General features: G+C 43.7%; 1 protein-coding gene across 1 annotated transcript in view; it reads right to left on the bottom strand.

Moving 5' to 3' along the window:
• Positions 1-21,504, bottom strand: part of sh3d19 (SH3 domain containing 19) — a 204,476-nt gene that overhangs the window by 94,509 nt on the left and 88,463 nt on the right. The window contains exons 3-6 of the mRNA XM_068041139.1: positions 8,381-8,421; positions 6,637-6,682; positions 5,041-5,188; positions 4,758-4,944 (exon numbers count right to left, since the gene is read on the bottom strand). Coding sequence (XP_067897240.1) covers positions 4,758-4,944; positions 5,041-5,188; positions 6,637-6,682; positions 8,381-8,421 — 422 coding nt within the window. The remainder of the gene's footprint in view (positions 1-4,757; positions 4,945-5,040; positions 5,189-6,636; positions 6,683-8,380; positions 8,422-21,504) is intronic.

The raw sequence follows: 21,504 nt of genomic DNA, 5'->3' as shown, positions 1-21,504 counted from the left end.
CTGACAAGCATGAGTTTTTTTTTACAATGGCCCAGATTCTGCAGTAAGAACCATGGTGAGGCTATCAGTTCTCATGATTTTTATGGAGTAGATTGGACAACAACTTCTGGCGCCCACACATGCGCAGTTAAAAGCGGAAATCCACAAGTTGCTGTCCAATTTGCCCTGTCCCTCCACAAGCTGTGCTACATTGGTACCTCACTTATAGATTCAGCATTAAAACATATGGAGGGCATAAAGTTGCGATACTTACCCACAAATTATTCTTTCATGGGATGTGGGTGTCGCTGGCAAAGCCAGCATTTGTTGCCTATCCCTAATTGCCTTTGAGAAGGTGATGGTGAGCTACAAACACTAGAAACCATTAGCACTGGTACATTGAGGAGTAAACAAATTTTTAACAGCATGATAAGTCTTAATTACTGCCAAACAACCTCACTGGCCCTGAAAATCTGGCTGGCCGAAACATGGAGTCTCGGTCCTCCAGAATTTAAACATTGGATGAAGTGCGTGAAGGTGTGGTTGCTAAATTTGCTGATAGCACAAAAATAAGTAGGAAAGTAACTTGTGAAAAGAACGTTAGGAGGTTACAAAGGGATATAGATAGATGGGCAAAGATTTGGCAAATGGAGTATAATGTAAGAACATGTGAAATTGTCCATTTTGGCAGCAAGGATAAAAATATCATACTATCTAAATGATGAGAGATTACAGAGCTCTGAGATGAAGAGGAATCTGGGTGTCCTAGTGCATGAATCGCAAAAGGTTAGTATGCAGGTTCAGCAAGTAATTAGGAAAGCTAACAGAATATTATTGTTTATTGTGAGGGGAATTGAATACAAAAGTAGGGTGGTTATGCTTCAGTTAGATAGGGCATTGGAGAGACTACAACTGGAGTACTGTGTACAGTATTAGTTTAGTTTAGAGATACAGCACTGAAACAGACCCTTCGGCCCAGTCTGCCGACCATCAACCACCCATTTATACTAATCCTACACTAATCCCATATTCCTACCACATCCCCATCTGTCCCTATATTTCCCTACCACCTACCTATACTAGGGACAATTTTATAATGGCCAATTTACCTACCAACCTGCAAGTCTTTTGGCTTGTGGGAGGAAACCGGAGCACCTGGAGAAAACCCACGCAGACACAGGGAGAACCTGCAAACTCCACACAGGCAGTACCCAGAATTGAACCCGGGTCGCTGGAGCTGTGAGGCTGCGGTGCTAACCACTGCCTGTGGTCTCCTTATTTAAGGAAGGATGTAAATGTGTTGGAAGCAGTTCAGAGAAGGTTTACTAGACTAATACCTGGAATGGGCAGGTTGTCTTATGAGGAAAGGTTGAACCTGCTCAGCTTGTATCCACTGGAGTTTAGAAGAGTAAGAAGTGACTTGATTGAAACATATAAGATTTTGAGGGGTCTTGACAGGGTGAATGTGGAAAGAATGTTTCCCCTTGTGGGAGAATCTAGAACTAGGGATCACTGTTTGAAAATAAGGGGTTGCCCATTTAAGACAGAGATGAGCAGAAACTTTTTCTCTCAGAGGGTCATGAATCTTCGGAATTCTCTTCCTCAAAAGGCAATGGAAGCAGACAGAGTCTTTTGAATATTTTTAAGGCAGAGGTAGATAGATTCTTGATAAGCAAGGGGGTGAAAGGTTATCGGGGGTAGGCAGGAATGTGGAGTTGAGGTTACAATCAGATCAGCTATGATCTTGGTGAATGGTGGAGAAGGCTCGAGTGGCCTACTCCTGCTCTTAATTCGTATGTTCGTAAAAGGTTATTTGCCTTCTTGGCTATTGATACATGGCACTGGATGAAAGATCAAAGAAAGACACTCAGGCTTTAAAAAAAAACCCAAAAAAGAGTCACATATCTGAAATTTTAAAAAGGTGCTCCCTTTAAACCGACCAGGGATTGTGCTTTCGATGCTTTGTACATCTGAGTTAATTGCCAGGATTTTACGTTGGGCGGGAGGCCTCACCCACCGGCTGAAAGGTTGAGGGGGAGCTCACCTCCGCTGGAGCAGGGGAGCCATGCCGGGATTTTTCGCTCCTCAGGCCCTTATTTGGCCTCGGGCGGGACTTCCACCAATGGAAGCTGCTGGCCAATCAGCGGGCCAGCAGCTCTTAGTCCCAGCAGCACCACTGGGAGCGGTGGCCACTGCTGGGACTTCACACAACCAACTGCAGCAGCAAGAGCAGTGCTGGCCCAGGAACCAAGGTAAGATTTTGGGGCCTCGTCGGGGAGAATCGGCTGGTCCCCAATGAGGCAAGGAGGGGAGCTGCTTAGGAGTTGGCTGGGGGAGGGGGGGGGGGCGGTGGAATTGTTGTCCAGTGGGGGCAGTTGGGCCCTGGGGGGGGCCTTCCATGGGGCACAGGGTGCCTCATCAGGAGGGCCGCCCCAGCCGGCAAGAAGGCCGCCAGGTTTTACCTTGTGGCCTTCTGGGGGCCTTTGCTGCCTGACTGCCGCTGGTAAAATACCAGCAGTGGCGGAAGGTGGTCCTTAAGTGGCGGTTAATTGGCCTGCGGCGGGCGTTTTCTCACTGCTGCTGCCCTGCGTAAAATTGCAGTGGGGATGGCAAGGCACTGGGAATGGCAAACCTGACCCCCCGCCTCCCACTCAATTTTTACAGTCCCCCCACTAACCCCCTACAGCCTGCTCATGTGGGGAGGGAGGGCTGTAAAATTCTGGCCAATGTATCTCGGCAAGGCTGAGAGCAGCTTTGCTGCACTTGACCTCAGTTTTCTTGGCTTGTGATGAGAATTGTTTCATAATTCCACTCCTGGTAGCCATCAACACCCCTGTTGTGAGTGCATATATGCACACGTCCAGCCAAAAGATGATTGGGCTCAGTTGTTATTTGCTCCCACTGGCAGCACGAGAGCATGCTTTTTTTTTTATTCATTCATGGGATGTGGACGTCGCTGGCCGGGCCAGCATTTATTGCCCATCCCTAACTGCCCTTGAGAAGGTGGTGGTGAGCTGCCTTCTTGAACCGCTGCAGTCCATCCCACAGTGCTGTTAGGAAGGGAGTTCCAGGATTTTGACCCAGCGACAGTGAAGGAATGGTGATATAGTTCCAAGTCAGGATGGTGTGTGACTTGGACGGGAACTTGCAGGTGGTGGTGTTCCCATGCATTTGCTGCCCTTGTCCTTCTAGTTGGTAGAGGTCGCGGGTTTGGAAGGTGCTATCTGAGGAGCCTTGGTGCATTGCTGCAGTGCATCTTGTAGATGGTACACACTGCTGCCACTGTGCGTCGGTGTTGGAGGGAGTGAATGTTTGTAGATGGGGTGCCAATCAAGCAGGCTGCTTTGTCATGGATGATGTCGAGCTTCCTGAGTGTTGTTGGAGCTGCACTCATCCAGGCAAGTGGAGAGTATTCCATCACACTCCTGACTTGTGCCTTGTAGATGGTGGACAGGCTTTGGGGAGTCAGGAGGTGAGTTACTCGCTGCAGGATTTCTAGCCTCTGACCTGCTCTTGTAGCCATGGTATTTATATGGCTACTCCAGTTCAGTTTCTGGTCAATGGTAGCCCCTAGGATGTTGATAGTGGGGGATTCAGCGATGGTAATGCCATTGAATGTCAAGGGGAGATGGTTAGATTCTCTCTTGTTGGAGATGGTCATTGCCTGGCACTTGTGTGGCGCGAATGTTACTTGCCACTTGTAAGCCCAAGCCTGGATATTGTCCAGGTCTTGCTGCATTTCTACACGGACTGCTTCAGTATCTGAGGAGTCACGAATGGTACTGAACATTGTGCAATCATCAGTGAACATCCCCACTTCTGACCTTATGATTGAAGGAAGGTCATTGATGAAGCAGCTGAAGATGGTTGGGCCTAGGACACTACCCTGAGGAACTCCTGCAGTGATGTCCTGGAGCTGAGATGATTGACCAACAACCACAACCATCTTCGTTTGTGCTAGGTATGACTCCAGTCAGTGGAGGGTTTCCCCCTGATTCCCATTGACTTCAGTTTTGATAGGGTTCCTTGATGCCATATTCAGTCAAATGCTGCCTTGATGTCAAGGGCAGTCACTCTCACCTCATCTCGAGTTCAACTCTTTTGTCCATGTTTGAACCAAGGCTGTAATGAGGTCAGGAGCTGAGTGGCCCTGGCGGAACCCAAAATGAGCGTCAGTGCTAATAGGGAAAGTGCTGGTGGAGCATGAGCTGCGGCCAAAAAGATAACGGGAGAAGGTCAAATGGAAAATTTTTCGGAGAAAAGACAATAAAAGACATTTTTCTTCGAAACAAGTCTCAAAGTTTTAAAACTAACATAGTATTCAGTTCTTGTAAGGACAACCTTCCACCCTACCAATACAGGCAGCAAGCAGTTTGTCAACTTGCCAGTTCTGCCAGGAAGTAGCATGTGACACACAGCATGATGAACAATGGAAAAATTGAATATATATATAAATAAATAAATACATACAGCAAGACTGACATTTTCACTGGCAGCTGATCCAACTTAGTTGCATTCAGAATCATCTGGGTGCTCAAAAACTAAAATAGGTAACTGTAATCAAAAATCCAAGGTTCTGAAAATGGGCCTTACATCCCTAACCATTTTGTGTTATTATATTGAATGTGCTGCCCCTTAAGTTTAACTCTCATGTACTGCTTTTTGTTGTTAAATTTGCTATTACTATGCCATTACTTATAGACACTGTTTTCAGTCAATGCAAGCCTTAATCTTGTTCTGCTCTTTACATGCCATTATGAAACAGGGTGGTTCCCTACCTGTCACTGGAGTGTACCCTCTTAAACTTGTAAAATCAGCATCAGCACTTCTTGTCTCTATATTCTCAGTGTCCTGGTCAAATTCAGTCTGTGTTGAGGTGGTAGTGGTTGAACGCCTTGGGGGAGGTGGTGTGGGCACTGGCTGCTGGTTGATTTCTCTGATCACTTGTTCATAGGACGGTGGAGGCTGTAACCAAAGTTCAGAAAATGAACACTATCAACATGATCTCTGCAAAAGTAATTCTCAAATAAAATCAACCTCTTTTACAAACTAATTTCTTACTTCTGCTGCAACAGGCTCATCGATTCTCCAGAGAGTCCGAGGATATGAAAGTCCCAGCCCAGCAGAAGTTGCACAATTCCCTGGTGAACCAGGAAACCAAGGGCTCGGTCCTATGGGCTCCGCAGACAAGACTGTAATGGCGGGACGCCTGAGAGAAGATAGAGACATTCTTTCAGTAAACCATAAATAGAGCACTAAAGATTCATACCTGTTGACACACCAAACTGAGGTCACATTTAGCGGAATTACTGGAAAACGCCTCCTCACATTGTTGCAAACTACAATAAAGAAACCCCTTACTTGTTGCGTAGACATTTACAAAAATGGAAATAGTTGGCCAAATCATTAGCATCTGTGTCCTGAGACTGAAGGGGAAAAAAAAAATATCAGCTGAGGTTCCCGTTCCTGATGCAGTGAAAGCTACTGTAAAGCACTTGTGTGGTCAATGGACAAGGACAGAACTGGCAGTAGTTTAGTTGATAGCACTTCTGGTCGAGTCACTATCTCATTTCATATTTTGAATAAATTCTGCATCCTGCATACGTTAAGATAAAACTTATGTCAGTTATTGGTCAAATATATTCTATTCAAGTATAAAAGATACAAACATTTATCTTCGAATTACTTGGATTTTCAGACCTCACTAAGGTCAGGAACGGAGGTGAACGGAACCTGGAGTCAGCCATTTTGGCCGCGGCGGGTTCGGGGCCTGGCAAGGCCGCCCGCCCCAATGAGGCAGTAGGCTGGGGTGCCACCACCCCAGCCAGATCTACAGGCCCTCCCTGGGCAGGGGTGCAGCCAAAGGCCACCCTATAGAGGGATTCTCCCCCACAGTGGTGCACTGGCTTCTTTTTTGTATTTAATTAAATTCTTTAAAAAGTGGCAGAGAGGGCACCTTCATGTTGAAGCACCCACTCAGTTACTTTTACTGCAGTTGGGTGCTGCTCTGAAGCTGAAAGGCCTCTGATTGGCCCTCCAGCTTTGAGAGCCTGCCCGCTGCCCTTAATTGGACAGAGAAATCCAACCAATGACTGTTCCCCTCGGGGGCAGGTTCGAGACCCAGCGACAGTCCCGGCTCCTGTTTCCCGTCCCCAAAATGAAAATAAAGCCCTATATGTGTGAATGACCAAGACTGGAAAAACAGGCAACCATTGAAGATCTGACCATCACTGAGCAAAAGAAACAGAAACTAATTCAGTATTTTGCTCACCATTCAGTGAAGTGGGTGCTATTATTCAGTTCATCACAGCGATATGCACCACACTCTAAAATAAATTGTGCAACTCTGGGCCAGGACTTGAAACAGTACAGGATTTGCGGCAGGAAGTAGATTTGATCCTACCGAATACCCAACATTAGTCATAATGCTGTGGAGAAACACTTGGCTTCTGCTGAGGGAAGAAAACATTTGGGGGAATCCTACCAAAACTCCTTTCCACTACCCCTGGTTCACAGTAATGCTGCCGGAGGCCTGGATACAGGTCAACCACCTGTCCTCTTAGCCACAGTAAGTGTGCAAGGGTATTATAGGGGAAACATATGAATGAAAAAGAGAGGAAATATGAAATTAAACAGACAAAAACATGAACTTTGTACCTTCTTTCTCTCCGCAGTTCACTCTGTGACGATGTGCGACTCGATGCTAAATAACGGAATCCAGAGAAAACAAAGAGTCTGAGCAGGACCGATAAACTGTTAATTTGCTGCTACAGCAAGGACCTGTTAATGGAACATTCATTCAAGCAACAGTATTTGTTTAGCAGGAACAAATGGACCCAATGATTTTTTTTTTGGCAGGACAGAGATATTCTTATGAATTAGCATCTTGGGCATTGGTTTTCATCAGATTTCCACAGTTACTGTGGTTCTCATGCAATCCTGATCAGTGGGCCACTTTGTAGTGGAATTGCTCATTGATACCTGCTACATCTTTACAATACTTGTTTTCAGATTCAAATAATTTAAAGAGGACTTGATTTTATTTAACCCTTTGTGGATTGCAGTAGCATTGATGCACTAAAATACCAAAAACTCAATTTGTGTCGAGATGGTGCAATGATTACCACATTATTCTTTTATCTCTGCATTAAAATTTAGCCCATACTCAAATAGCAAAAGTCTCTCCTGTTTGACTGTAAGGGTCCATTATGAAATAGGTTTGGGTAATATCAGCCAGTTCTCAGGGGTGCAAAACTGCACCAAACTCTAGTATTTGGATGTCTCACTCAAAAGCCAGAAGGGTGGTTATATGGAAATGGAAACATTACCTTGGTACAGTTTGGGATACCCTTTTAAGATTTCGATTGAACTACATTAATAAAGTCACGGGATTTGACTTGGCAATGCTAGATGTAGATATTAGATGACAGAAATAGAGAAAATAAATTGCATTCCTCAACACTGATGTTCATCACCTGAATAAGTAGCAAATAACACTTCATTAATTCAACATTGACACTAGGGAAGACTGTGAGGGGATATTACTGAGGTATTTAAGATCCATATGTGAATCAGTAAGTTGAGCTCTGAAAACATGTATTAATTGGCACAATAATATGCAGATATGGAATGAAAATTAAAGTTGAATAGACTGATCAGACATAATCACTTCACACAGTGGGCGGTGAATGTTTGGAATGTACAGTCCAGCAAGGATATTGAGGCTGATAACATCAGTAACTTTAGAGAGAGTAGAACAGTCGTTTACTGGAAACAAAATCTATTGAGTGATATATTGGCAGTGAACTCTGCATTCTATTTTTGAACTCTGGGACTGACCACATGGACAAAAATGGCCTTATTCAGTCCTGTACATTCCAATATACCTTCTAATATTCATCCTCAGAAAATCATAAAAATAACTTTCAACAAGTAACATCTTATAAAACAAGCATATCTTTAACACTGCTCAAAGGGTTAAACTGTAGATGGTATCCTAATCATTCCAATATGGCAGAAAGACGAGACTCCACATTTCTGTCAGGAGCATGAGAGTTTCTAACACTGGATGTCAGCATTCCCTCTCAGTCTATAATGTCCACATGGAACCTCTGCAAAGAAGCTTTTGCTTTTGAAACTCTCCCAGACACTGTGCCTGAGAATTTTCCCTCTAAATCCAAAAGTTAAAGCACAGAGTTTGTCCTCTTGCCGTACCAAAGTGTACTGAATCATTTGTTCGGCTGTTGAAAGCCTCTGGACTTTCCTCCTTGGCACCATATCAAAGTTTTCTACAGACCGTTTTGTACTGCCAGCAAACACTGGTTTAATGAGATCTCTGACCTTGCCACGGCACCCTGCTGTTATGCAACCTATAATATATTAAAAGGTGCTGCTTACTTACTTCTCTTGATCGCTGCCCTTATAGTAGATAATGGTCCTTGGCTGTTTAAAAAAACACAAATTTATTTAGAGATACAGCACTGAAACAGGCCCTTCGGCCCACCAAGTCTGTGCCAACCATCAACCACCCATTTTATACTAATCCTACATTAATCCCATATTCCCTACCACCTACCTACACTAGGGGCAATTTACAATGGCCAATTTACTTATCAACCTGCAAGTCTTTGGCTGTGGGAGGAAACCAGAGCACCCAGCGGAAACCCACGCGGTCACAGGGAGAACTTGCAAACTCCACACAGGCAGTACCCAGAACTGAACCCGGGTCGCTGAAGCTGTGAGGCTATGGTGCTAACCACTGCGCCGCCCTAATGTTCAGTTATTTAGAATACATCTGCATTGCACTGTTGTTTTCACGGAAGTTATTTCTATAAAATTAAAACATCCCATTTCTATCCCAATTTATGATAATATAACAAAATACAACTGTGCATTTATTAATGAATGAAAGGCAGAGCAAAAGGCAATGTATTAATACAGAATTTTACTGGCTGTTGGCCAAGTTGTGACTGGGCTAGTTTACTAAAGTTCTGTGACATCGGGTGGTAGGACGTGGCCTCATAAACACAATTCTCGCCCTTGCTGCTTCCCACACAAGCAGAATTCTATTTTTGGGCCTCCTGCTCTTGTAATAATTATGTGGCACGGGGGCAAATAAAAAGAGGAAGGGGACTAATCGCTTAAAAAAAAACTGGAGTTCATTTAAACAAAGATAATACAGCATGCCAAATGGCTCAGTGGGTTAATAAACCATGTAGTGAGGGACACTACAAACTTAGAAAAGGGTCCAAGTTTGACTCCTAGTCTGATCATGCCAAAGCAGGGTGGATCACCACAATTTGCTTCAGTGTCCGTTGAGCTAACTCATAATCCCTGCTGGAAAGTGACCATGTTCATGTTGGAGTGAGCCATTAAGACATTTGCAACTTCACTCTATGCCTTTCCCAGATCAGGAGTTCATCACAAGAACTCAAACATTCCCACTGCGTGACACAATGGGGTAAAATTTCTGTTGCGGTTTCCTGATCACTCTTTGTAACTTTGGTGATAACACCAGGGAATTGACAGTTCACACCATTTTTCGGTGGTTTCCGCCCATCTTTTGCTGAAATTACAGCAGGAGATTGGAAGACTCCCCTGGAAATGCCAGGCAAGTGTGCCATAATATCAGCACAATGTACTTGTTTACCACTCTGTGTAAGAATATGTGTTAAACTGAAACATTTTAATCTGAACTTTGGTTCAGAAGGTGTCCTTGAAAAGTGTTAACAGTTTTAATCGTGCATGGTAACCAACCGCAAAAAAAAAGAAAATTAAGAGCATTCAAGGATGAACCAGTTTATTAAAATCATCAATATTTCACAGGTAGCTTGGATGGGTTCTACTATGCAACTGAGAATTGATACTGCCTCATATTAACCAATATCATTTTCATACTTTTCCAAATGAAAAGTTGGAGAACTTTTGCACTAGCCCAGAATATTGTATCCGAATTGAATACCACTTTCACAAGAAATTTATTGACCCTTACAGCCTGTTTTTGGTTAATATATTAGGATTGCCTTATCCAGAACAGTATTATTGCTGTCCTGTTTCCTGCCAACTTACTGATCAAAATTCTTTCTGCACATGTATTTTTCTAATTGCCTCTCAACTCACCCTCTCTTCCTGCCAAAGAACAAATCCCATTTGAATTACCAATCTAAACAGCCCAGTTTTCCGTCAGTACACTCACTTCTCTTGGCACACAGTTAGCTCTGAATCCTTGAACAGAACGACACCCATAAAACAGCAAAACAGCTGTGGAAGACTGCAAATGGCTTCAGGAACTCCGGACAGGGAGAATGTTGCTCCGCCAGTCTGGGATTCCAACGAACAATGAGGGCAGCACCTTCTGCAACAACCATGTGGAATTTCCCTACAGTCTGCTGCGAGTTATTAAATATTAATCCTGATGCAATATCATAGAAGTAGAATGGCTTTCTGTGAACATCATTTAGCATGGCAGACACTGAGGCACTCAAGTAAAGGAGGTCTGGAACTCACAAACACACACACATACTCACAGACACAAACACACTCACACATTTACTATTTGATAAACTGCGCTTGTATATCATATAAAATGTTAAAATGTCAGAAACTGCTCATGGGTGCAGCCTAATGTTAAGGTTACAGTATTTACTTCTATGGTTTATAACATCTGATTAAGTGTTAGGCATTTAGATCATGCAGATAGCACAAAGAACAATTGTTTATCCCTCTTTGTGGACCTCTTTCATTGTCTTAGCATTAACCAGGTGTTGCTGCAGAACAAGACACTGCTTCACTACATTTCAAAACACATCTCACCCAAGTGCCAGCCTGGCTACCTTCATCTTAATACTTTACCATCCAGTTTTACCTACATGTTGCTTTCTCTTCCAGCCAGTCAACTCTGCCTCTGCTTGCTAGCTGAGCAATTGGTCTCTTGCTCTTCTCATCATTCTCCTTAGTTTTACCTCTTCCCTTCCCCAGCCTGGTCCATGGTCTCCAGCAATGCTCTGCACAAGTGCTCTCAACTGTCAAAGATGACAGTACAGTTCCAAAATATACATTCTTCCCATTTGCACAGAACAGAATTAAATTGTCAGTGCCCCACTGAACTTTTGTTTCTCGTTCTTGCCAAGCTCCAAACACACACCCTGCTGCAATGCACTTCCTCCGCCCTATATGCTGCCTATTCGAACAGATTCATCCCACAATTTCCTGTTCTAATTAATTTTCAGTACATTGGACTTTCTTACTTTCCTTAGTCTTTGCTTCCTCTTTTATTCTTTAAAAAAAATCCAAGCTTGGTGTCACATAATCACTACTTCTTAATTCACCTCATCTTTTTTTATTTTCTTTAACCATGGTGGTGTCCTACACTTTAGCCCTCCATCTAGGTTTTCCAACCTCAAGCGACCATTGACGAATAATTCAGAAATTATTCCTCCACCTCACATGATTTAGTCCAGATTAGCTACCACTTCCATTCAGGTAGTGTACAGAGGATCCAAATCAAAGCCATTTTAGGTACTGCACAGTAATACACCATACAAATCATATTCTGTGATGGTGGCCAGTATTTTTTATTATTCATGGGATGTGGGCATCACTGGCTAGACCAGCATTTGTTGTCCATCCCTAATTATCCTTGAGAAGGTGGTGGTGAGCTGCCTTCTTGTACAGCTGCAGTCCATGTGAGGCAGGTATACCAACAGTGCTGTCAAAAAGAGAGTTCCAAGATTCTGATCCAGCGACAGTGAAGGAACAGTGATATAGTTCCAAGTCAGGATGGTGTGTGGCTTGGAGGGGAACTTGAAGGTGGTGGTGTTCCCATGCATCTGCTGCCCTTGTCCTTCTAGGTGGTAGACGTTGCAGGCTTGGAAGGTGCTGTCGAAGGAGCCTTGATGAGTTAGATTAGATTAGAGATACAGCACTGAAACAGGCCCTTCGGCCCACCGAGTCTGTGCCGAACATCAACCACCCATTTATACTAATCCTACACTAATCCCATATTCCTATCAAACATCCCCACCTGTCTCTATATTTCCCTACCACCTACCTATACTAGTGACAATTTATAATGGCCAATTTACCTATCAACCTGCAAGTCTTTTGGCTTGTGGGAGGAAACCGGAGCACCCGGAGAAAACCCACGCAGACACAGGGAGAACTTGCAAACTCCACACAGGCAGTACCCGGAATCGAACCCGGGTCCCTGGAGCTGTGAGGCTGCGGTGCTAACCACTGCGCCACTGTGCCGCCCACAGCTGCAGTGAATCTTGCAGATGGTACACACTGCCGCCGGTGGTGAAGGGAGTGAACATTGAGGATGGTGGATGGGGTGCCAATCAAGCCAACTGTTTGTGCTGGATGGTGTCGAGCTTCTTGAGCGTTATTAGAGCTGCACCCATCCAGGCGAGCGTTATTAGAGCTGCACCCATCCAGGCAAGTGAAGAGTATTCCATCACACTCCTGATTTGTGTCCTGTAGATGGTGGACAGGCAGTGGGGAGTCAGGAGGTGAGTTACTCGCCACAGAATTCCCAACCTCTGACCTGCTCTTGTAGCCACAGCATTTATGCAGCTGGTGAGTTCAGTTTCTGGTCAATGGCAACTCCCAGGATGTTGACGGTGATTTATAAGAGGAGGAAAAGAGTGAGAAACATGGTAACAGGGCAGGCAGGACAGGTGATGGAATAACCAATATAGTAATTCAATGTAAACTGATAAGTCAGGGTTCAGACATCTACACAAATTTAAAAAGCACACCAAGTACAGAAAGCTGGGCACATCAAGCTCTTTTGTAGGTATCTAGGCTGCCCCAGCCTCTACATGCCACACTTCTGCCCCAAGTTAAAATTGGGGTTTATATTTTAGTGGCAGGAATCCCACTTCAATAAACCAAGCAAGGAAAATACTCGTTAGTTCTTCCAACTCTGGAAGATGCTTAACTCACTAACATTACAAAACCAGTTCTGATGGTGAAGAAAACTAATAACATTCCAGTTTGAGCGGACTGTAAAATTTCTCTGCCTATTTCCATTGCATATCATAACGAACCAACATCTTAAATCTGTAGAAAAGAGTCAGCAAGATGCTGCAGTTGGCCATTTCCCAACCTAATCACTTTTCAGCAAGAGCTCTGCACAATAAAGCCCCATCCAGCTTTTAACTGTTTTTCAGTTTTTTCTAAGCAGCAACAAACCAAATCAGGCTGTTACCTGAATCCTTAACACGACCCCTGTCCACTAAGATGGGTTACTAGTACAACAACAACAACCTGTATTTATATAGCACCTTTAATGTAGTTAAATGTCCCAAGGTACTTCACAGGAGCATTAACAAACAAAATTTAAATCTTGTGCCACTAAGGGATATTAGGGCAGATGACCAAAAGCTTGGTCGTTTTAAGGAGAGTCTTAAAGGAGGAAAGAGAGGTGGATAGGTGAAGAGGTTTAGGGAGGGAATTTCAGAGCCTAGGGTCAAGGCAGATGAAAGCATGACCGCCAATTGTGGAATGATTAAAATTGGAGATGCACAAGAGGCCAGAATTGCAGAAAACTTGCAGGGTTGTGTGGAGCAGATTACAGAGATAGAGAGGGTTGAGGCTAGCGAGCACAGAAGTGATGGGTGAAGGGGACTTGATGCAAGTTAGGATATGGGAAGTATTGTTTTGAACGAGCGGAGATTTATGGAGGATGAAAGATGGGAGGCCAGCCTGAAGTGTATTGAAACAGTCAGGTCTCGAGGTAAAAAGGCTGAATGAGGGTTCCAGCAGCAGAGCAGCTGAGCCAAGGGCGAAGTTGGGCAATATTATGGAGGTGACAATAGGCAGTGTTAGTGATGCCGTCAACATGCAGTCGGAAGCAGATATGATACCAAGATGACAAACAGTCGGTTTCAGCCTCAGACAGTAGCCAGGGACAGGGATGGAGTTGGTGGTGAGGGAATGGAGTTTGTGGTGGGGACTGAAGACACGGGCTTCAGTCTTCCCAATAAATTAAAGGGAAATCCTGTTTGACAACTTTATTAGAGTTTTTTGAGGATGTAACTACTAGGGTAGATAAAGGGGCACCAGTATATGTAGTATACCTGGATTTCTAAAAGGCATTTGATAAGGTGCCATAAAAAGGTTAATTGGCAAGATAAGGGCTCATGGCATTGGGGTAATACATTAGCATGGATAGATGATTGATTAACAGACAGGATGCAACGAGTGTGCATAAATGGGGCATTATCAAGTTGGCAGGTGGTAAATAGTGGAGTACCGCAAGGATCAGTGCTGGGGCCTCAGCTATTTACAATCTATATTAATGCCTTAGATGAAGAAAGGGAGAGTAATGTATCTAGGTTTGCTGATGATACAAAGGTACGTGGAAAAGTAAGCTGTGGGGAGGACACAGAGAAGCTGCAAAGAGATATAGACAGGTTAAGTGAGTGCGCAACAAGATGGCAGATGGAGTATAATGTAGGGAAGTGTGAAGTTATGCACTTTGTTCATAAGAATAGAAAAGCAGAATTTTTTTTTTTTAAAAGGTGGGAAACCAGTAAGTGTCGATGTTCAAAGAGACTTGGGTGTGCTTGTACAAAGAATGCAGAAAGTTAACATGCAGGTACAGCAAGCAATTAGGAAGGCAAATGGCCTGTTGGCCTTTATTGCAAGGGGATTGGAGTACAGGAATAAGGAAGTATTGCTACAATTGTACAGGGTTTTGGTGAGACCACATGTGGAGTACTGTGTGCAGTTTTGGTCTCCACATTTATGAAAGGATATACTTGCTGCGGAGGCAGTGCAGCGAAGGTACACTAGATTGATCCCTGCGATGAGGGGATTGTCCTATGATGAGAAATTAAGTAAACTGGGCCTGTATTCTCTGGAGATCAGAAGAATGAGAGGTGATCTCATTGAAATATATAAGATTCTAAAGGGGTTTTAGAGGGTAGACACAGAGATTATTTCCGCTGATCGGGGAATCTAAAACAAGGGGGCACAGTCTCAGGATGAGGGGCCAATCATTTAGGACTGAGATGAGGAGAAATTATTTCATTCAAAGAGTTGTGAATCTTTGGAATTCTCTATCCCAGAGGGTTATAGATGCTCCATCATTGAATGCATTTAAGGCTGGGATAGACAGATTTTTGGTCTCTCAGGGAATCAAAGGGTATGGGGAGTGGGTGGGAAAGTGGAGCTGAATCCCAAGATCAGCCGTGATCATTTTGAATGGTAGAGCAGGCATGATGGGCCATATGATCTACAGCTGTTACATTTTCCTATGTTCTTGTTCTTGTGTTAGTTGGAGGAATTCCTGCTCATCGAGTATTGGATGCTGGACAGCAGTCTGACAATTTAGAGGGGCTGAAGAAGTGATGGTGAGGAAGAGCTAGGTGTCATCAGTGCACATGTGGAACCTGGTGTATTTTTGAATGTCACTGAGGAGAAACATATTGATGAAGAGAGGACCAAGGATGGATCCTTGGAGGCCACCAGTAGTAATGGTGCGGGAGCGGGAAGAGAAGCCATTCCAAGTGATTCTTGGATTGGATCGGCAAGAATGGAACTGGGAAAGTATAGTCTCACCCAGCTGGATGGTGGAGGAGAGCTGTTGGAGGAGTCAACCGTATCAAAGGCTGCAGACATCGAGAAGGAAGTGGAGGGATAGTTTACCATGGTTACAGTCATAAAGTATGTCATCTGTGAGTTTGATAAGAACCATGTTAGTAGGGGTGGAACTCTGATAGCTGCTGAAATCCTCATCAATGCCTTTGTGACCTCTAGACGACTATTCCAACACTCTCCTGGCTGGCCTCCCATCTTTCACCCTCTATAATCTGATTCAAACATGGAGTTTCGGCAAAGATGGACATAGATTTGGGAGACGACAGGGTGTTCAAGGACGTGAGAGGAAAGGGAGATTGAAGATGGGTGATAGTTTGCAAGGGTGGAGGTGTCACTGGCTATTTTGAGAGGGGTGATGATGGCAGATTTGAAGGGTGGGGTCTGTACCTAAAGAGAGAAAACTGTTAACAATATCAGCTAACATGAGGGTCAGGAAGGGATGTTGGATTGGGTGGTCAGCAGTATGGGTGGAAAGCAGGTTGAGGGAGTAGGAGGTGGACAACATGAGTGGGGAAAGGGCATGACAGGAGATAGGATAGAGACTCGAGGAAGATGTGAGTTCAGGGCTAGGTCATGGGTTGCCTTCAAGGAAGTTCAGCCTGGTGGGCTAGGGGAAGGGAGGAAAGCGGCAGAGCCAGCTGCATGGATGATCTCAATCTTAGTGATAAAGAAGTCCCTGAGCTCCTCTCACTTGTTGTTGGAGGTGAGGGTGGTGAAGGTGGTGAAGGTGGTGGTGGTGGTGGGGGGGGGGGGGGTGCGGTGTGGTGGCGGTTGTGGTACAGTATGGTGGGTGGTTTAAGAAGACAGTTTGCAGTAAAGAAGTTGGGAATTATCTTTGCATTCCAGGATGATCGTGGACTAATGAGCATGTGGTCCAGCCAGATCTGGCAATGAATGGCTAAACCAGTTGTCTGCCATATCCATTCAAGTCTGCATCCCTTGGACTTAAGGTAGTAGAGATTGGAGCCGTACGAGGGGAAACGGCCAGAGTAATAGAGATAGAAATGGTTTCAATGGGGACTAGGGCAGCAAAGGTGGAGATGAGGGTGTAGTTTTGCACATCGAAAGCTGCAAAAATATTTTAGTGGATGGAGGGCCAAAGGCTAGATAGTTAGGATTTTGTAAGTGCAGATGTAAGTCAATTGGAAGTCAGTTGGACACAGAAGGAAGTAGGGTTGGGAGAGGGCAGGGGGATGTGAGTGGAGAGAGACATAAGGAAGTGATCAGAGATGGTCTTATCTGAGATTGACACAATGAGAGTGAGAAGACCACATGAGATGGCAAGGTCGAGGGGATAGCTGTGAATATAGGTCAGGGACTTTATATGGAGAAAGAGAGAGAGAGATTAAGGGAGGATAAGAGGACAATGAACTCAGAAGAGTGACTATGATGAGTGGAGATGTAGGTTGAAATCACTGAAGATGGGGAGTTGCTCGGTGCAGAGGATGAGGGAAGAAAGCAGCAAAGATATCTTGGCGAGATAACCGGCATAGTGCTTGCATTGGGGGTAGAGTACATCTGTGCAAAGGCAGACTTCATTAAACAAATATATTGGAAACCTGAGATCTGGCACTGGAGATGTTAATAGCTACATTTACATATCACATGGTAAAAATGCACACACAGACACACACACTCTAGAATATAGTTAAAGGTTTTATGTGACTTTTCTACAAAATAAATCCTTTTCCTTCAACTGAATAAAAAAGGTTAAGTCAATGAAACTTCAAAAGGGAGTTTGACGTCAGCAATTGCAGTTTCAAGATTCATGGTAAACTCTTAAACTGACAGGATGATAATCATATTTACTTTTTACTTTCAATTCAGCAATTATTAAAAATTCAAACCGCTCTGAGAATCTCAGGTGCAAATCTAAATTTGATTGATTCTGGGTTGTTGACAAAATCTAACCAATTAAAAATTTGTAAAACAAAAAAGCAGCAACTCAAAACAACACTGTGTTCCAAAAGGTCAGAGGAAAATCATTAACACTCTGTGATTCTGTACTACCAGATATCCTGTCCTATTGTTGCAACAGCAGTTGTTCAAATCCCTCATAGAAAACAAATGCTTGTTTGCAGGACATTAAATACAGGTCACTGATTGAATAATTGGTTCATCCAGTGAACAGAATGAGGGACTCCAGGATTTTCATGACAGTACAAATTATACAGTCTTTTACATCTACCAAGTTTAAGCTTTTCCTCTATATTCCTGATAGAAATTTGGGTCTGCTGTTGATACCTTCTTGGGTTCAGTGCTGTCAGTTGCTCCTGTGAGCAGATACCACATCACTTACATTTTGGAGTTGAGATTCGCTGCCGAATATCTTTTTGGATAATAGGATAACCAAGGGTTGTAATAGTTATACCTCCTTGTGATGTGAACTTCATGGCTGAGTCTATTGCATGACTCCCGACATATTTCTCCAATCTTTTTGGAGTAAGACTGAGACAGCACATAGTAAAATTAGGCCCAATATCAATCTTTAAGCTGCTTTATTTCACTGCAAGTGAACATACCGGCCAACAGTTATTATGAGACTCACTTAATTCAAATTGGTACAACTGGTCTTTGTGCTACAATACAAAATATTGAACACGCTATGTTTTCCCACATTGGTGCTTCATCTTGGTTGACATAAACAAGATAACTAACCTCCTGCATTCTCCTCGAGGGCTTGGCCAAAGCTTGCCCACAGGCTTTCTGGTTAAAAATGTCCGTTTCATCCTTCTGTGCACAGGCAGAAGGAGAGACCTGCCAGATAAATCATTACCAAGCGCCTGGGATCAGAGGCATCACAGCACAGTGGGTATGAGACAAGCTAATGAACTGCAATCTTTCATAATCTTTCAGGAAACATCTTCAATGTCTAGTCTATTAGCATATTAAACATGTTTTATCTCTGTGCTCTTTTTTTCTAAACTTGGGTAAATATATTTTGCTTTTAAAACACATTTAAAAATAATTTCTTTCCCTCCTTCTGTGGAAAAATGTCTGGAATTCTGCCTGTAAATATTGAATCTGTTGCACCTTGCAATATTAAATATTTTTCCATAGCTTATTGCATATGTAACATGCAATAACTCTCAATACTGGTAATACCTTATATTCCAGCAGGTGCTTCTCTTTTCTATATTAAAATTATTTTACGTCCAGTCCAGATTAAATACAATCACTGTCAATTATTGGACAACAAAGAGGCAGGGGGAGGAATAATAGGCGCTGATGTGTGTGGAGAATCTGTCTGCAGTGTTTAAGATGATATTGCGTAATTGTGTATTTATCCAACGGATCGAACTTAGTTGATTCTATCAAAAATTTGGTAAGTTCCTCGCTGAGGTGCAAAAGCTCAACCATTTGAAACTTGATCTGCGAAAAACAGAAGTCTGAACATAAACAAAGGCATTTACAGTGCTTTAATAAAAGGACTGGTTTCCTCTCAATTTTATTGAAACTTAGTTTCACACAAACACAGACAACTGGCCGTCACTGGCAGATTCCCAAATGATACACGTAACAACCTGGAAAATTTACAGATGTTGAACAACAGCTTTGAGGAAGCTGACAACCAAAAGAAAAAGATACCGGACATGCAGTTAGATGAAATTGCAGTGGGGAACAGGCTACCCATAGCTTAAGCTGCAGGTATATTCAAAAATACCAGCACTTGCATACGCAGAAGGTTGCAACAAAAATTACATGGAGTTTCTCTAATTTTTATCTGATATCGCTGCTGCTGCAGGGGATGGAACCCTGTTACATGCTGCAGATGGGAATTCCTGATCTTGCAAGGACTATCTCAAGTATTTTCATCCAGCGTGCGGCAGTTTCTGTGCTGTATAACTTTATGACTCTATGCTTCAGAGCAGTAGCAACGTCAGTGAAGTGGTGGAAGTTAGCAGTTGACGTATGGAGCCCGGGTGTATTGCTGATTTTCAGCTGGAAAGGCAGGCAAACAAACACCAATTCTATCTCTGACTAAACTGACATATAACACAAAATCAAGCAACTTGGGATATTTATAATAGTACGCTAGCTGAGATGTGGAGACAAATGCAACCTAATTTTGCCAATAGCTATATTACAAAAGTCACCTGGTCCTGAAGAGCAGTTTCACAGCTTTGTCTCATTAATAAGTGAGTGGCAACAAGGTACTGTTGTCATTCCACTCTCAGGAGCACTTATTAGTTATACCACAGGCTTCTAGTGCATAAATCTGCACATTGTCAGAACATATTCCTCAGGTGCCTTCACAGCATGTGTGTGGACTGGGACCCACCCCATTCTAGCATTCACGCGGTTCACCACCACCCAAAACTTGCACTTTGCAACAAGACAAACTGGTCTTTCCAGATGGAGTATGGAGGGCCACTCCCAGACGATGAATACTGCATCAATCTATGGAACAAAAAATAAAGCTTCTGGTGCACTTCACCACACAGCCACTTTAAAAAAAAATTACAGTAGAAACATTTAAGGGTTCAGTTGCTGCAACATAAATTTCATGGTGTCTACGTTACCATTTATCCACCAATTTATTTTTCCTTGTTTTTGACTCTTTGGTCGCACTATGGAGTAAATTCAGCAAAAGTGGTACAAGTTCACAAAATGGCAATCTGTGGCATTAACAGATGAATTGTCACGCATGGGCAGTTAGTTCTCAAACTTAGAACAATCTAATACTGGGGAGGATCAGGATAGGCCAGTAATGCTAAAAGCCCGTAGCAGACTAATGCCAAAATCATACCAGCGGTACTTTTGGTCACCCTTTGTATAAAGGAACTCCCATTCGAGTAGAGATAAGCTACCTCCAATGGTGTAAGTATTATGTCTTTTATATCTCAGGGTTGCTTCAAACATGGGTTTATGCACCGCAGAATGCTTGGCATGAAATGTAAATGTACATTGTAAATATAACCTATAATGGTAAGTGTAGTGAGGCACCTCATGTCCTGTACTGAAAGAAACTGATCTGTATTGCACTTTAATCTAATTGTATAAATTTTATGAATAAAGTATATTTTGGGGGAAAAAAAAAAGAGTTCACAGAAGTTCAGCAAGGAAGTTTATCTTCGAACATAGATGCTGATTTGGTATAATCACACGCATCAGAAGCATACAGGTGTGTAAGTGTGAAAAGCAATAAAGCAAAATGATAGCAAAGCTACAACAAAAGCAAAATACTACGGATGCTGGAAATCTGTAATAAAAACAGAAAACGCTGGAAATACTCAGCAGATTAGGCAGCATCTGTGGAGAGAGAAACAGAGAGGGGAACTTCATGCTGGCAGCGAGGGTCTCGACATCAGGGGAAACTGACAGCCACATGCCTCTTTTCTGGAAGGTCCGTTGAGTTTAGTGCCAATCTTGCACTTAAGTGGACAGCAGCGGGCCATCCAAAAGATTTAGGACCCCGTCACCGGAAGTTCCGACCTTGGGGTTTTGCCAGCCAATTAGAGGCCGGCAGCTGCAGTGCCACTGTGAAGGCAGTGGCTGCTGCTGGAGGTGACCGTACTGGAGGCCGAGGATCGTTGCTGGACCCAGGCCTCAGGTAGGTCAGGGCAGGAGGGGTCTCATGTGGTGGGGGTCGCGAGGGGGCAGACGGGGATCAGCAGCAAGGGCAGGGGGGTGGTCCTCAGCGGGCCCCCCCCCACTCCTTCCCAATGCTGGCTCCCTCGTTCAGGCACTAAGTGCAACAGGGCCGCCCATCACACGGGTAATTGTGGTGGGAAGGGGCCCTTAATTTGGAGTTAATTACCCAGTTAAGGACATCAATTGGTGGCGAGCAGGAAGGCTGTTCACAGGACTTCCTGCCCTGGACTAAATTTTGGTGGAGGCTGGATGGTGGTGGGAACCCCCACCCCACCTACCCTGACCCATCATCCCACCCGATTTTATGCTCTCTCCACCTCCAAA

This window comes from Heterodontus francisci, chromosome 1 (genome assembly GCF_036365525.1).
Source record: "Heterodontus francisci isolate sHetFra1 chromosome 1, sHetFra1.hap1, whole genome shotgun sequence".
Lineage (NCBI taxonomy): Eukaryota > Metazoa > Chordata > Chondrichthyes > Heterodontiformes > Heterodontidae > Heterodontus > Heterodontus francisci.
The sequence above is the reverse complement of the archived record's forward strand: the minus strand, read 5'-3'. Positions and strand labels throughout refer to the sequence as shown.